The sequence below is a fragment of the Thalassophryne amazonica genome, chromosome 13, assembly GCF_902500255.1.
Source record: "Thalassophryne amazonica chromosome 13, fThaAma1.1, whole genome shotgun sequence".
Classification (NCBI taxonomy): Eukaryota; Metazoa; Chordata; class Actinopteri; order Batrachoidiformes; family Batrachoididae; genus Thalassophryne; species Thalassophryne amazonica.
Genome location: NC_047115.1, coordinates 19,522,617 through 19,541,111, shown reverse-complemented (window position 1 = coordinate 19,541,111; position 18,495 = coordinate 19,522,617). Strand labels below are relative to the sequence as shown.

Below are 18,495 nucleotides of genomic sequence, written 5' to 3'. Positions count from 1 at the left end.
ATTTTATATGCTCTCACATGGGTTTACTGGACATTCTATTATTATATTTAATAGATTTATAGCGCTTGAGGATTGCTCGGGGTCATGATGCTGACACTGTTAATTTCATGTTAGTATCTATTGATAGGTATAGTAAAACTCGCCTAGACTGTCATTGACAAAAGCAAAATCCCAATGCTTTTGTATGGTTTTACATGTAATAAACATCGTATAATAATGGACTTTCGCTCACATCGGACACAACATCCCGTCCAATCACAATGCATTCCCATTAAAAACCCACCCCCAGGCCAGTCTGGACGTGCCCAATAACAAAGGTATAAAATGAAGTTCAGCACTGACACTCACCGGTTTGAGGAAAGTGGGACCATATTTCTTTGATTAAAGACTGGGCGTTTATTTTTTTCAAACTGGGCTCAGACCCGGCACCAAAACGAGGCTGATGATTATTAACAAAATGACTCCTGTCCTGGCTGCACTTCACTGGTTGCTGGTTCATTTTAGGGTCCATTTTAAAATTCTTATGTTCGTTTTTAAGTCAATCCATGGTCTAGCTCCATCGTACCTCTGGGCTTCTTCAGCCTTATGCACCTAGTCGGTCTCTCAGGTCAGCTGACCAGCGTCTCCTGCAAGTGCAGAGGTTGAAGAGAAAGCTCAGAGGGGACAGGGCTTTTTTGCTTTTGCTCCCAAACAGTGGAACAGCTTGCCTCTGGGTGTTAGGGAGGCACCGTCATTGGTCATTTTTAAAGTTTGTTTAAAAACTTATCTTTTTTCCCTGGCTTTTGACACAAACAAGGCTTAGTTTGATGTTTTAAATTGCATTTTAGTGGTTCTTTTTATTTTTATTTTATTGGATTCTAATTTGTCTTATGTTTGTCGTGTATAGTACCTTGTGTCAGCACTGGCTGTTTTAAGGTGCTTTATAAATAAAGTTGGTATGGTATGGTATTTTTGGGAGTATGTTTTGATTCATCACCCGTTTTCACTGTGAAGTGTTGTCCCATCACTGTGGCAACATTTGGCCAAATCTAAGGGCCCTGTCACACTAGAGCACGAATGCTGTACAAATCACACAAATTGGAAAAACAAACAGAATCAATCTGCATTCCTATGGGACAGGCATTCGTATAGCCGTGTACGAATACCCACAATGTGTTGCGAGCGACACCAAGGAGGTGCACTCGTTGCTGCAAAACATGACAAACTGCAAATTCAACATCAACCCCAGAAGGACAGATGGCGTGCCACCAATCTGTCATTGATGGTAACCTGGAGCTGGTAAAACTACTAGTGACATTCAGCGCAGATATCCGATTAGCCAACAGGGAAGGATGGAGAACAGTCTGCACAGTTGTGTAACATTTCGGCAGGGGGGATTTTGAAAGCATCACCACCACCAACCACTGCAAAGCAACCAATACAACATTCTTTGTGCTCTCAAATCCAAAATGCGGCGCTGCATTTACGCAGCGCTTCTCTGTGAGAATTTCAATAAAAGTTCAAATAATAAATACAAATGAAACAGCAACGCTTGTTGGTACTGAAGTTTTCCCCTTAAGTGTGTGTTAACTCAGATCATGCCGCCACTCCAGTGGCAACCAATCCAAACATGCCCACGCTGATACACACATACACACATGCATGGAATCCAGAGCGCAAATGGCCCCCAACTTTCCACCCTCCACAGTCTCCTTTTCCGGGCATAGATTCAACCTGTCATCTTTTATTTTCTGGCTTTTAAACTGTTTTATGGTCACAGTCAAACACGGCACGTGATGCTCAGCGTCACAGTGACAGCCCGGTCGGTCAGCCAGCTCTGAGACACACTGACTCGCTGACGGCAGCGCCTGTAGTCGCGGTATAATGTCCGGAATGAGCATGTAATCACACACCATTGTCAGTCCATCTCATGTGTCAGAGGATTCACCTGTATTATCAATGTGATCATGGCTGTTAGACCCCGTCCACACAGCTGCAGTGCGCATCAATGCAGTCACGGAGACGTGCTGACTCGCTGTGATACATGATGTATTCGGTGTGATTGTGCAATGTTCACATGATGAATTCACAGACTTTGCACATTGCAATATTTCCTTGAGCACCCGAACAGGATGCGGGAGGGGTCCAGCTCATCAGGGGCACAATCTAGATGTGGCAACGTGATGAGACTGCTTCGAATGCTGGTGGGTTGCCTTTTTGAATGCCAGTTTGCACGCCATTTGAACTACCAGTCACACAGCAGTAGAAACCGCCGTACGAATATTCTCCAGTTCGAATGCACCACGACAGTAGTGTGCCTGTTCTCTACATTCGTGCTGGCCGTGCCAATGTGGGGTGTTTCCCTAAGTGCCACACGAATGCTGTCCAAGGAATTCGAATGCAGCTAAAATGCATTCTGACTGCAGCTCAGATGCGGTTTGACTGCAGCTCGAATTGCACAACTGACATTTGACTGTCCATTCCTACAGCAGTAAGAATGCGGTAAGGACTGACTCCATGCCCATTGGGATGTTTTCCAGCACGAGCACCACACAAATGTGCTGACTGCCGGATAGGAATGCTATACAAGGCGTTCAAGTGCAGTTCAAATGCAGCACAGATTGTACAACTGTCGTTCGAATTTCAATTCATACAGCATTCATGCAATTCGGTGCTCTAGTGTGACAGGTGTATAAGCATAGTATTGTCCTATACATTTCAGAATTCATGACACCTCTTCCATCAGCAGTCACATCATCAGTACACCAGTGACCCACTTCCACTGGCAGCCACACATGCCCATACCACAACACTGCATCCATCATGTTTAACATATGATTGGCTCATGAGCCGTTCCTCTGCTCCATGCTCTTGTCTTTCCATCACTGTGGTGCAATTTAATCTTGGTTTCATCTGTCCAAAAGAGCTTTCTGAACTGGGCAGGTTTTTTAAATTTTATTTTATATTTTATATGTTTTCTGAAAAAGTCCAAGCTGGCCTTCCTCTAAGCTGGCCACCTCATAATGACTTCTCCATTGAACAGCAAAGTCACTGGAATCAATTCCACTATTTTACTTTTTTAACGTGCTATTGAAAAACGAGGGATCAGGCCACACCTGGAGAAATGATAGAATGATAGAATGATAGAACTACTTACAGGCTCTGAAAATGGAGAGGCTGTGAATAAAAATGACTGCAATTCCTAAGTGATAGTATGTGATGTTTTTGTTCCACTCACTAAGTTAAAAGTGAAAGTCTCCACCACAAGCACATGTTGAGTGCATCATTTTTATTCTATTGTCTTGGTGTACAGAGGTAAAAATTACTAAAACATTGTGTGTTATTGTCGAAATACGTTTGTACAAGATTGTATGTCTTACCAAACCATGCTTGCTGGTCTCCCTGCACCTCAATGGCCAGACCAAAATCTGCAAGCTTCACTGCTGCTCCCTTCAGCTTACTGGCCAACAGCAGGTTTTCTGGCTGCAGGACACACACAAAATAGCACATCAAATAAAGTTGCTTAAGACAAAACACAAAACCAAATCAGAAAAGGTTGAAACAGTATTGAAAATGCAAAAAACAACAAAATAAAACAAAAACAAAACTTGTAGTGATTCATACATTTACTTCTCCTTAATTGCAGACAGCATGAACCCCAGATATTTCAAATTTTGTTGAGTCAACTTCATTTTATTCATTAATATGCAGCCATTCCTGCATTTCAGGCCTGTAACACATTCCAAAAAATTTGTGACAGGGGAAATTTAGGGCCAATAATAAGGTAAAATAATAACAATGATTAAATAGATGATGTTATTTCAAACAGGTGACATGAACAGGTGATTGTAACCATCATTTGGTACAAAATCAATATCCATGAAAGGCTGAGGTTTTGAGGAGCCATGATGAGCATAGCATCTCCAGCTTGACAAATACATGACAGAATAATTCAAATTATTAAAAACAATGCTCCTCAAAGAAAGATTAGAAGGGATCTACACGTTCCTCTCACTACAGTGCATAACATAATTAAAAGATTCAAGAAATCTAGAAGAATTCAGTTGCTCAAAGAGCAAGGGCACAAGATTAAAGCTGAGCACTCATGTTCTCCAGTCCCTCAGACAGTACTGCATCAAGAGCAATTACTCATCAATAACTGATACAACCACATGGGCAAGGGATTACTTTGGGAACCTTTTTCAAGCACTACAATACCGATTTACATACAAATACCACTTAAATCTTTACTGTGCAAGAAAAGAAACCTTAAGTAATTTTGTCCAAAATTGGCTTTTACTTCTCTGTAATCAGAGTACTCTAGGTGGGACTATCACACAGGGGAAACGCATATTGTGGTCAGACGAATCAGTATTCCAGATCTATTTTGGAATAAATGGATACAGTGTGTGCTGGAGCCAAAGATGAAAAGGGCCACAGAGACTGTTATCAGCAACAAGCCATAAGCCAGGGGCTGTCATGATGTGGGGTTGTGTCAGTGCCCTTGGCAAAGATAATTAAAATTTATGTGATGGCACCATTAATGCAGAAAAGTACACTGATTTTAGAGTAACAGACGGTGTCCTCAACACAACATCATTTCCAGGGATGTCCATGCATTTTTCAACAAGACAATGCAAAACCACATACTGCACACATGACAATGGCATTACTGTGGAAGAAGTGGGTACAGATCCTGGAGTGGCCTACCCGCAGTCCTGACCTATCCCCAAATTTTGAATATGTGGAGGATTTTAAAATGAAAAAGTGCAATGACGACCCCGTACTGTTTACAGGAACAATGGGACAAAAATTACTCCTCAAAATGCTTCATCACTTGGTATCCTCAATGCCAAAACATATTTCAAGTGTTGTGAGGTGGAATGGCAACAATACAAAGTGGTAAATACTTTAGTGTCACAATTTGGAATGTGCTGCAGCCCTGTAATGTAAGAATGGCTGTATATGAACAAATTAAATTAAGTTGACCTAACAAAACTAAATATCTTGGGTTCATATTATCTGCAATTAAATAAATTGTGTCTCAATGAAACAATGTGTATAAATAATGGATAAAATAAAAGTGAAAGTAAATATAAGAAACACTGGGTTTGGGGTTTCTGTTGTCGTTTGATTTTAAATGAGCATTTTCCATGCTGTCCCAACTTTTTGAGAGAGTCTGTCTCCTATCTGGCTGGACGCTGGTCTGACTGAGGTTGCTTCCCCAGTCAAGGCCAGTACCCATTATACAGCTGGGGGTCAAAGATTTGGTAACATACATTGGGCATTAAATCCACTTTTACAATTTCTGCACATCAAAAGTGCCAATATGAAATATTCTCATGTTGTTGTAACTGACAAATTTTGATTGTTCCTGATATGTTCATGAAGTGTAGGAAATATCTAACATGAAATAACAAATACAATGAAAGTCAGTGGTTGATAAGAAAGGCACCTTAAACATAAATGAGATCATGATTACTAACATGCAAAATAATCCCACAAAGTACTTGCCTCTGGTGTGCAAACAGACAGACAGTTTCAGAGTTTTGTTGTTCTTCAGGTGCATGTGTAAGTTTCCCCAATGTGATCTGGTTCTTTCTCACATTGACACATACATGTTTGAAAATTCTGAACTGGTGATAAATGTGAATGCAGGGGTGGCTGTCTTTCTAAATGTGCGTTAGCGCTGTAAGGGACTGCTGGTCCATGTGACCCTGAACAAGATAAGCGGTCCACAAAACAGACGGGTGGAAGGCCTGATGTGCAGCTTGAAGGTAAATGTCCTTGTAGCATGGCGTCCTTGTGGCCTTGGCGGCTTTGATGCAGGCCTCTATGGACAGACGGACTAACGTCTGACACTTTGCACCAAGTGCTTCTTTTCATCTGTCAGTCTCTCACTCACACCATATCTACTTATCCATTCATCCCTCCTTCCTCCTGCTGTTTTTTGAAACTCGGGATGAGATGAAACAAAGATGAAAGGACTCAAAAGGGGAAACCTGCACAGGGGCACAGAGCGAAAAGAAACAAAGGTGAAAAACAAAAGCAACAGAACAGAGAGGGAGAGATCCAAAGTGAAACAGTGAGACATATAGAGACGGATAAATGAGAGGTGGCATAATGAGTCCCTATGCTGGCGCTGCAGCAGCCGGTGACCTCACCCTACAGTTACCATGGCAACCCTGCCTGCCACCAGCATTCAAGTCTTTCTCTTCTCTCTCTGATTCTTGTTTTCCCTTCAGCAAATGGACCTCCCAAGATGTCAGGGAGGCAAAAATCTCCACAGCACACTTTTGACTGTATTACTGCTATTTTATGTCTACAGATATATATTTCACATCTTTAACCACAACAGTCCTGATTTGCTTTTCAACACTGCCCAATATTGCTATTGCATTTTCTTAATATATTCTCTGGCAGCAACCATATATTGAAATCCAACCCAAAATTTTATACACAACAAACCTAAATTTTGCATTATTTTTCATGTAAACCGATTTACAATTTTGTTCCATCACAGACCAACTCATAAACCACCAATCTGATGCTAGTGAACATACAGCCAGTTTGACAGGGGTAAGAAATAATTTCCAGTGTGGATGCACTCTGAATGCATGTTTGGAGAGTTCTACATCAACTGCTGATGTCATTTATTACTGCTGCCTGGCCCCTTCATCTATCATCGTTATCGTCTTAGGAAAAGGCCTCTCTTGTTTGGGTTTGTGTGGCACTGAGACCAACACACAAGTTAAAAATCAATCAAAAGGTGATACACAGTGATTTATAGCAGACAAAAACACAATGTTGTGAAAAAGTATTAGGGGCATTCAATGGAAGCACAAAATTTTTAATCATAAAGAAAAGCTGCTAAATATCTATTATTTATAAAATGAACTGGGATAAATAAAACACTCGGCCACTTATAACCTCTAAAAACTTTTTCAAGTGGTAAACTACACAATATACCAAAAAAGTAATGAAATTTTTATCACATTTGTGCAATCATTTTAATACTGAGTCACCACTAGCAGCCATGCTGGTATTGTCATCTGTCGAGCAATAAAAATAAATCAAAATTTAATTATTTATTAAAAAGAAGAAATTAAATTAGGTTGGCTAAATAGTGCTACTTCAAAAATGGAGGTATCAATCATCTTTGATCGCAAGAAATTTTTAAATTTTTTTGAATAACTGCCGTGGTTTCATAATCAGTTTCCTTAATGAAACAGAAAATAACCCTGTCGTTAAATTATTTTAAGAAAAGGGTGTTGGATATTATGGGCCCTGTTTTTTTTTTTGTTGTTTTTCTCTTTTCGTGCACAATCTAAATTGCATAGCGCAAATGCATTTAGGGTGCATCCAACTACACTTTGCCATTTAGAGGGTTTCTAATCTGAGTGCAAGATTCAGGAACTGGCAGTTTTCTAGTGATTTAATGGATCTGAATCAATGTGTCAAAGCATGCAATCAGAGAGCATCTGCCAAAGCTCCCTGAGGTGAAGTTTGCATTTTTCCATTAGTGTTTAATTTTATTTCTTTTGATGGTTGTTTTTAATTCAGTTCTGTTGTGCATGCAAGAAGAATGCATGCATCTATCTGAATGTTGCACAGTAGAAATATTACAACCACCCTGTGTTTAACATTAGACCATGTTCTGGCTGGACTATGATGCAATCCCTTTTTGCCTCTTCACAATAGCAATCCACCAGCACAGTGCTTAACCACATTTTAAGTCTAACAACAACGCTTGTGGGTGCACAAATGAGTGCAAGTGGACTCATGACATAAAGAATGTGGCTGCTGGGCATGCAAATAAAGTCATCAGTTGGAAACTAGTAATTATATTAGTGTTGGGTGGAAGATAGGGCACTTAAAGTTTGATCTCCAGTTAGCATGTTATATCGGGGGGTGGGGGTGGTCAACAAACACTACATTTTTCACAGTATTATATATATGTAAATTTAAGGTGATGTTTCAAATGAATCTTCCATCACATAAAAGGAATTGACAGAACAGAAACAGAACAGAAATTACACCCAAGTCAAGTTTGGGACCAAGCACCGGTGCCGCATGTCACTGCCTCCACCACACCAAAGAACCACCCTGGTTCCTGGATGGCCAACATGCCAGCGTACAATCGATCATTACAGCTTCATTCAGATTTGAAATTATTTCAGCTTTTATCTTCAATTTTTTTTTCACACACTTACCCCATCTTCATCTGCACCAAAATTGAAATACTTCAATTTCAATTTACCAAAGAAAAGTTTCAATCAATGTTTGACTCCAGATTCCAAGCATTTTTTCTTTTCAATGTTTTATGTCACTGTATAAAATATGAGTTTTCTGGTGAGACAAAAAAACAAAAAAAAAAAAACCAAACCAAACCAAAGTGGATATTCTTCCGTGACTGGAAGAGGATTTACTTTGGCTATTTGTCTGGAACACAGTCACGGAAGAATATCCACTGCAAAAAACAAAAAGGCATCTGAAGATGATCCTTTGAACAATGGGGTTTCATGATTACCCCCCATTGTGTTATAATATTTTACAGTCTAATTTATTTAGCAATAGTTCCTGTCCCGCTTAAGTCGCCACATCAGCAGGGAAACATAAAGCAACAGAGGAGGTCAGAGTCGTGTGGTTTTGGGTCGGGGTGAACAGCCACGCTGTGAGGGAAATTGTCACTGGCCGTCATTTCACCCACCGACCTGCTATTAATAGCAGCCGCTCTGCTTACGTCACGCCAAGGCAGTGTGGGAGGGGGCAGGGACAGAGGAAAGATGAAAAAAGTGGGGGAGAAAAGAGAAGAAAGGGGAGTGATGAAAAACTGGGTGGATTGAATAAGAACAGCGATAACAACAGAGAAATTTTTAGAGGATAGAAAGCAGGTGAGAGGGAGGGATGACGCTAATCCCATAAGTTGCTTTTAACGTCACTACGTGACGTCTGCATAAGCGTAAATCTGTTATGACTCTCCACACATTCCTCTTGTCTAATTCACAAGCAAATACGGAAAAAAATTCCAAATTAGGTTGGCTAAATGGTGCCTTGCATGAGTTCATCACCAAGGGCACAAGGTCATGTGATGCTGATGCCGGTGCTTGATTCCTGCAGCGATGGTAACTTACTTTGAGGTCCCTGTGCACGATGTCATGCTGGTGGATGTGACTGACGCTTTCCAGGATTTGATTGATGCAGTGGCTGCAGGAGGCAAGGAAAGATGAGGGACAAAGGAGACACACATTTATCAAAACACAGGATGCTAGCGGATAATGACGTATGCACTAAAAATGGAGAAAAGCTTTAGTACACTGGGTGCAAAGTACTGCTGCATTTATATATGGCAATGCAAGTCCTCAAAAATTCTTTCAAATAGTATAAAATCGTAACCATACGAATATGCTTTTGTGAGCTTATACTGAAAACCAAATTCCCTGTGATTAGCAGGGCATGCATTGGATTACTGGAGTCAGTGTGACCTCTGTACTCTGCGAGAAATGACTGCACATTCAGCTTTGAAACCTGCACACTGATCATACACAGGAAAGCTCGTTCCACAGCCAAAGCTTCCATCACAATGAAAGTAGTACACCTCATCTGAGCTTGTCTAAGTAACAATTCATGTGACACAAGTCATTCCAGCATTACTCAGCAATTATTGAAGGGGTCCAGCACCAAAGACATCCAGGACTCACAGGCATACAGTAAAACTGAAAGCACCAAAGCCCTAAAGACGTGGATGTTCATTCTCCTGAAAAGGTGTCAGCATCTCCAAACTTCACCTCTGTTCAACAACAAAACTCCACAAGCTCTTTCCAGGAATTTATTGAACACAGAGGAAGGAGGAGGACCGAGAAACTGCAAAATTGCAGGAATAAGCCAGTCTCTCAAGAAACAGTCTTTCACTGCAAATGGATGCAATTCTGATGGTTGAGTCTGGGATGTTGTTGAAAGCTAGAATGTTAGCCTCAATCCAGCATAATGTATAAACCAGAGACTCCAACTCCTTATTCAGCTTCTCATGTGCTGCAATCAGGGTATCTACTGATCCCACAAAGATCAGAGCATTGTCTGCAAAGTTAAAGTCAGTGAACCTTGCCTCATTGACGAAGACACAGACGTTACTGGATTCCATGACATTAATACAATAACATGCTTTTGGAGGGCGGTATGCATTTTCAAGAGGCCCGACGTCCATGCCCAGTCTAACTCGGGCGAATAGCTGTCATTTTGGGCGACGGGATGGACGGAGGGACCAGAAAAATGCATACCGCACGACAATAGCATGTTATTTGCATTATTATCACTTTTTACTGAGATACACAACATGAACGCGTACATAAAAAGTTGGCTCACTTAACTTCTGCCTTGTCGCCTGGCGCGCGCGCTGCTGTTCAAATTCAGCAGTGCGTCCTTTTCAAGCTGGCTGTTTTAGCTGCTGTTCATTGTCGTACTATCCATGAGAAAATCATCCGGAATATCCATATTGGGACCAAAACGCACTTCTCGCCTTTTCATCTTTTCCTCTGCAGACAGTTCTTGGGCTGCGCGCGCTATGACGTCATTTGTTTACGCACAGAGAGGGGGTATAGCCAAATACCGTCTACGTAAATCTACGATACCAGCCCAGCAACGCCCCGGTAAAGTGATAATAATACCCAGTGTAAGCACTGAACAGAGTAGGAGCCAAAATACGTCCTATCAAATTCTTAGAAACACTCTTCACACCACCGACTGTACCCATGTACTGGCCGGTTATGATGCCCAGCAACTTAGTAAGGATTCCGTCAATTGTCACATGTCCTACAAAGCTGCCTGATCAATGAGTACTCGCAGAGCTAAGAGGCAGTCAATGGCTGGTATGAAGCCAAACTACTGTGGTCACTGAGAAGCGAGCAGGCTCAGAGACCTGTGTAAAATCCTTGTAGTTTTTGCAATCTAGGCGATTACTACTTCCCTTCCCGAGAGGGACAACAAGTCCTTTTTTTCCAGTCTTTTGGGTTGACGCCAGTCTCCCAAACAGAAGCAAAGATTGAAACATTACCCGCTCACAACTATTTCACCACCTTTGGAATCTTGCTGAAATTTGTTGGTTCACAGCTGACTGGCAGATCAGTTACCAGAACTGGCACTTTGTCCAGAATCCTGGCAGAGGATCAACATGATTTAACTGCTCAAACTAGCCAACCTAATAAGACTGAACAGCTACGTCATATGTCAGGACAGTGCCATTACTTGCCATGACTGCAATGGGAAGAGGTGTGGGTTTGGAAGAACAAAGTGTTTCAATCCTCTGTAAGCACGCCCGAGGGTCACTAGACCACAGATGGCGTATCACCTACTCAAATTCCTCCCTGCCAACTGTTTTAGTAACAGAATATCACAGAGCAAGTCAAGCAGAACCACTTTAATTTTCTGTTATGAGCTTTATTTTTCAGTTTCTTCACATCACCATGTACTGCTTTGTTAAAAAATAGATTTGAAATGTCCATGTTTCATTGCATGCTTTCAGATTATTTCATATTGCTTTTTCAGTGACGGTAATACGCAACATACTAAGTGAGGATTAGTCTGTTTTTTTGTTTGTTTGTTTTTATTAAAAGGCAATAATACTTTAAGATGCAGAAGAGCCTGTGAGTATTTCATAGTTTTCTGTCGTACAACAAAGTATCAGAAAGGATGGTGTTGCTATTTTGTTGTTGAAATTAGTATGCTGCAAAACATTTAAATACAGTCGCTTTGAATTATTGTGTTACCCTAGGATAAATTATCCATTTTATGACCTAAAATCATCACAAAAAAGAAAAACAAATCAGCTTTTTTAGTAAAAATATTTTGAAAAATGTGCTTTTTAGTCTCTACATGACTTAATATCCATAATAAGCTAAAACCAAACAATGGATTATAAAGCATGCACGCACACACAGACACACACAAATAGATAGCAGATGGTCACTCCACTGAGCCTGGTCTGCTTGAGTTTTCTTCCTATAATCAAAAAGCACTAGAGTGTAAAGGGAACTACATGAATGGAGATCCCAACGCAGAGAATAGCAGGTGTGGGTAAAGTTCAGTTGTTATTTATAGTGCTGAAAATGAACAGTAAACTGCAACAGACCAGCCCACAGAAGCACAGAAGACCACAAAAGTTTTTGAGGACATTATCAAGGGAGCAATCCATCTTTGAGTTGCTTCGCAGATATGGGCCCAGGTTTACAAACTCGATGGATTGATTTTTAACAACCACCTTGGGCCCTGGATGTGAACCACTGAGGCAGACAACTGGTCCATACTGGTCCATGGACGGGTTGTAAATGATAAACATATATAATAATTTACCAGGGATAGCCACCCTTTTTGGATATAAACTACAGCTGCACTGTAATTTCAACTTATCCATCATCTTAAATCTTAAATACAAATTTATATTTAACTCACCACTTTGAATGACAAAATTTCCATTGTTCCTCTTTTTTGTGTTTTATTGTTAAATTTTGTGTTTTAATGTACAGGGTGAACACAAAACACTCCTTAGTTTCAAATATTTATAATATAAAAAGTCACATGAATAATTTTACAATTTTGAAGAAGAATCTGCAAAAGCGAAAAACAAACTTGAGTTTCTGCAACTGTTGATACCAAAATTGTAAAGTTATTCATGTGACTTTTATACATATTTGAAACCAAGGTGTGTTTTTGTGTTCACCCTGTATATACTGTCAAGCACTTTGAAGCATCTTGCTTGAAAGCTCTTTATAAATAAATGTATTACTATTATTATTGTTATTACTAAAGAACAGATGATTAAATGTCATGATTGGACTTGTTGGGTTTTGTTCGGGGTTTGGTTTGTGGGACTTTTTGCTGTCTTTTATGTTCACGATTGGGTTTAGTGTGAGGGATTTCTGTTGTCTTGTGTCTGTGCGTTGTGTTGGCCGTTTCCCTCCAGTCCTCCCGCCCCGTTCCAGATCCTTCCACCACACCTGTCCTGCATTTCCTGCTAATCATTTCCTCTTTATAAGTTGCACCAATCCACCCACTTCCTTGTGAGATTGTCGTGTCTTGTGCCTTCATTTGAGCGTTTCTTCAGTGAGTTTTGTCCTGTACCTGCCTTGCTGTGTTTTTTGATCTGTTAGTCTTTGTTTTGGACACTGTTTTTACCTCATGTTTCGGATACTGTTGCTTTTTACTGCCAGCCTGCGTACCAAACCCTGCCTGAACATTCATTAACCGCTGTCGAACTCACAGCTCTAATGTCTGAGTCATGCAGTTGCGTCCAACCACCTCGCACCACAGAGCCTGACACTAAATAGCTTCATATACATCAGATATTGCTTAGTACTGTATCTACAATCTCTTTAAAAGGCTCTAATTGCATTGTGAAAAAAGTAAAAAACACTTAGATAAAATGACCATTTAAATTATATAATTAAACTCAACCTTTGTAAAGGTTATTCCAAGGTTAACAACGGCAGCAGATGGTAATGTATTAAGTTAGCAAGAGAGATGGAGGGCTGAGAGAGAGGGAGAAAGAAAGAGAGAGACAGAGAGAGAATGGAAGGTATGAAGACATATTTTGGAAGAGTAGGGTTTGATTCTTCAAGAGAATCAAAGTGCTTAGAATTGTGCCCAAATTTGGCTAAAGTTAGACTCCACTGTTGCCTTCTGCATTCCGCCTGTAGTCCTTCTTCACCTTGCCTATAAATCCCCAATACAGGCTTTCTCACACACCTCAAACTTAAATATTTCACTAACCCCATTTCACCTTTCTGCACCATTTTTGTAACTGATACAGAACTACTCAGTGTAGCCCACCTTCTTTACATAACATATACAGAGTAGAAATCACCATGTCACAGTCTCCCCGTCATCATGCCTTCAATGCTCTCTAGCCAATAAATCACTTTTCATTGTCCTGTATTCTTTCAGGCTCAAAATTACTACTTGCTGGTAGATGGGCTGTAAGGATAAGTACTAGGACTGAACCTATTCTACATTTGCGTTCCTACTGTGGTAATCCTACAACTCCCATCTCTAGCCGATACAAAAAGTATACATGAAAAAGAAGATAAGAAAGCTAGGCTGAAGTCTTCAATTTTAATTCAATTTTTTGGGATTGCATTGTGTAAAATAAAAAATCAAAAACTCATCACTAGGGATGGGTATTGATAAGATTTTATCGATATCGATGCCATTATCGATTCTGCTTATCGATCTGATTCCTTATCGATTCCCTTATCGATACCTCTTGTGAATTTTGTACTAAAAGTAGGCTTTACAGGTTTTCTATGTATTTCATTGAGTCTTAAAGTAAATAAATATGAAATTGGTCACTGTATCCTTGATCTCTGGACATAAAAAAATAAACAAAACGGTGTTTCGCTTTGAAGTTATTAATTCCAACTCGATTCTATTGTTCTAACTTGACTCGGCAGAGAGCCGCGCAGTGTTTGGAGCTGTGTGAACAGAACGGAGGACGATTATCATTTCTTTCTCGCAACAAGACAGGAGTCCCAGTTAGTGACTTTAATCCGCACAAAAGTGACTCACGATTTCACATATTCAGGGATGAAAGTGGTGAAAACAAAAAAAGCTGAAACCCAAAAATTACCCCCCAACACCACGTGCATGAAAATGTTTGAATTCTAGAAGCTCTGAAATGCAATCTGGGACTATTCCAGACAATAAACTGCAGTGAGTGCAGCATCCATTTTAGTGAGAAAAAAAACTTTCCTTATTCAAATTCATTCCAGTAGTATTCTTCTCTTACTAGGATGCAGCAGTTTTCTAGCTTGGCAGATAGTTCTGGAGGAAATCACTGAAGAAATTAACACATTGAAAATATGGTTTGACAAAACAAACTGTCATTAAACTTAAATAAGACAGGGATGAAATAGAGGTGTAAGAGTCACTAGGTGTTCACAGGAAACAGTTATTTATTTCTGTATGTATGTATGTATGTATTTATTTATGTATGTTCATTGTTAGTTGGTTTTATATTTTCTGTTGTGTTTTTATTCAGGTTCTTTTTGTCTCTTTCTCTAAAATTGTATATAATCAATAGATTAGTTATTATTACTATTATTGTTGTGCTTGCTATTATTATTAATATATAAACAAAAATAAATTAAAAAAAATGTTACAATTTGTAATACATTTGACTCTTTTACGACAAACGCTTGACAGCTGCAACTGCTTAATGCTAACTTTAACATTGAAAATGCCATAGACATGCTAACATGTTAGCATCAGCCCCGTTTTTAAGTTATAAAATACATCTATCAACTGTTTCAGAAGACCATAACAGGTCGGTTTAACATAAAAAAAAGGTAAAAAATACTCACAGCCATATGCTCTTTAGGGTTTTAGCGGGGGAAAGCGAAAGAAAAAAATTAATCAACAAAGCAATGATCGAAGCACTGCTTCGATCCGCGAATCACTGCTTCGATTGGTTCAAGGTTCAAAGCAAAGCCGCGCTGCAGAAAAGTTGATTACAGTTGATTGCAGGGTCTGTAATCAATGTAGAGAAATTACAATTTTCCTGACAAACACCCCTAAAAACAACGGCCACTCTGAAGGACCGATAAGGGAATCGTTAAGTAAAAAGGTTATTGATGTCGGTGGATCGAATAATTTCTTAACGATACCCGAAAGGAACCGGTTCTCGATACCCATCCCTACTCATCACAAAGCATGATACACAAAAAGTAAGGTAGCCCTTACCCACCCCATGACCAAGTACACTTGGGTAAGTGGTAAGAAGAAAAAAAAACTTCTTTGTAACAGGAAGAAATCTCCAGCAGATCACTCAGTGTGGTTGCATCTGCTTTGGCCATTCTAACAAGACAGAATAAACAAGGCACAAAACAAGGTTGACCCCAAACATAGCGTAATGTGTTACAGTCAAGCTGCAAACTGAAACAACCAACCAAATATAGCTCATTAGATTCTAGATTCAGAGAGTGTGACCTGGGAAATTTTCTCAAACTGGATGATTTGTTATTAGGAATGGGTACCAAAACAGACTATAAAACAGGCCCTAGGACTAAATTAATAAAGTCCTGCATATCAATAAGCTCTGCTCCTGAACGGTGCTGGAGGAAAGAACATTTAAAATCTTATTGATACCCATCCCTATTAGTTATGGAATGACCCCCCCCCAAAAAAAGAAAAAAAAAGAAAAAACATACAAACCCTATATAGAGGCTCATCAGGCCAGTACTCATCCCTGTATACCACAGTGTGAAGGTGATGCGTATCTATGACTCCCTTTAGAAAGGATGCCAAGTAGGCTGGTTGTTGTGTGGGCCGCTGAAGAGGAGGTACTGCTGGCCCACCACCACCAGAGGGCGCCCTGCCTGGAGTGCGGGCTCCAGGCACCAGAGGGCGCTGCCGCATCATGGGAGTAGCCTGGGTGACAGCTGTCACCCATCACCAGACACAGCTGTTCTACTCAGCACCGAGGTATATCAGGAGGACGGCGTCTCCACCTCAGTGCCGAGATATCGCCTAAGACCAAGGTAGTATTCTCTGCAGTTATACATTGCATCATCAGCTAAGACTGTTAAAACCTTTTTCAGGACTGGTGACTACTGAAAACCTCATTCTTTGGATAAGTACTCACCTTCCTGCTATACTTTGCCAAGAGGTGGAGGCGGCTTCTCCCCTCTCTGTTACTGGGTGCGTTCATCCACTCCTGTGTGTTGTTGCTCTCTCCTGCCAGCAGTACCGGATCCGACGAGCGGAGGCAGTGGCCACCTGGGAATTCGGGACTTGGCGGTTCCAGTATTTCCAGGGTTCGGTGGCAGAGGAGATCTGGGTGGTTCCGGTTCGACTGAGACAGACGTCTCCTACCTTCGAGCCTGCCCACACGACACCAGCGGATTCGACCCCAAATTGTGTTTATTGTATTACTCGTGCTTGTTTCAGTAGTAAATCTTGTTATTTACTCTCTCCATTGTCCGTTCATTGCGCCCCCTGTTGTGGGTCCGTGTTCCTACACTTTCACAACACTGGTACCCACTTAGATCTGGGTGGACTGGGACAATGTAGATGAAGTGTCTTGCTCAAGGATATAGACAGGTAGGTTGGAACACACAAATGGAATAGATTCCTGGTCTACAGATTGGTTGGTAGTCCAACTCCTATGCCGCAAAGCCAACTGTTTATATATATATTTGGCCAAAAGTCTGATCATGACTTTAAACCATTTTTTTCTCCAAACTCAAATCATTTTGTCCTTGGTTGAACCTCAATCATTCCACAATGTTTACTCAAACTGATTATTTACTGATTACAGTATACACAGACGGACAGACATACAGGAAAGAAAATAATACCCCTCCATGTATTACCATGCACTGGTGTATTGACTGTTGCAACTGAACTCACAGTGATATGTAACAGAAGAAATCAACTCTATAGTCCTTTGATCTTCTGACATGTTAATTAGATAATGAGGGAATAACACAAAACTAGCAAGTAACTAACCATTTAATTTTGGTCCCTTAAAAATAAGTGTGCACATACATGAAGTTGTAATTCCTACACCAATATATACTTTGAGTTCATACCCATAATTTAATTTCACCTGTAACAGCTTAAATAAAAACTTTGTCAATGTCCAAATATGGACCTAAATGTACATACAGTAACCTCTGTGGTGGTAATAAATAAGACAGTGACAAGCAGACCCTGCAGCTACAAACATTTAAATATTTAATTATAAAACTGAATCACTAAGTGTAGCCGGAGGAGGAGTCTCTTGTTAAGGTAGTTGAGAGCACATCAGCCTGCTGCTCCACAACTATAAATTTCTGCTCTTCCTCGGTAGGAGAAGAGCTTTGTTTTACTTACATCTAAAGTCTGACAAAAGAAAAATTTGATCTGTGCACACAGATCTCAATAATGCTTTCCATAGTCCAGCTTATAATTTTGTTTCAAGTTGTTCTTTTGTTGCCTTCAAACAATGTCACTCATTCACAAGCAAGTCATATCTTTAAAGTCACTTCATTGCACAAACAACACCATTAACTATAACTTTAAAAACTACCGTACTTTAAAATTACACTGTGTAAGACTATAATTTGATTGTCACGTTTTCTCTGGTTATTGGTCATTTTATTCTGCTGTTATGTTTTTCAGCCTTCATGGTGAACTGGTTTTGGTTGTGCATTTTTCCTAAGAGCATCCGTGTGGTTTCTTTTAGTGGTTTTGCTGCCCTCTCGCCACTCCTGCTCATTCCCTGTGTCAGTGGTTGTTCTTCACCTTTACTGTTGTTCCCCATTTTGCCACCCACCGTGATTTCTGCTTGTTATGGTGCTTTTTCCATGGTGTCCCTTTGTTTCATTTCCCGCAGTGCTCTCCATGTAGGCTGATGCGCAGGGCGGTGTTGTGGTGTCTCTCTAGTTTACTTTCAGTTTAATATGCTGTCGTTGTTCTCAATTTTGTCCCAAGAGCTTTTGTCATTTTTTTCGTCTGTGCTTTTTGTGTTCTTCCTAACATTCTTTA

At 40.3% G+C, this 18,495-nt stretch overlaps 1 protein-coding gene across 1 annotated transcript in view; it reads right to left on the bottom strand.

Moving 5' to 3' along the window:
• LOC117523329 (calcium/calmodulin-dependent protein kinase type II subunit gamma-like) overlaps positions 1-18,495 on the bottom strand; it is a 212,723-nt gene that overhangs the window by 81,380 nt on the left and 112,848 nt on the right. Inside the window, exons 6-7 of the mRNA XM_034184812.1 lie at positions 9,114-9,186; positions 3,360-3,462 (exon numbers count right to left, since the gene is read on the bottom strand). Coding sequence (XP_034040703.1) covers positions 3,360-3,462; positions 9,114-9,186 — 176 coding nt within the window. The remainder of the gene's footprint in view (positions 1-3,359; positions 3,463-9,113; positions 9,187-18,495) is intronic.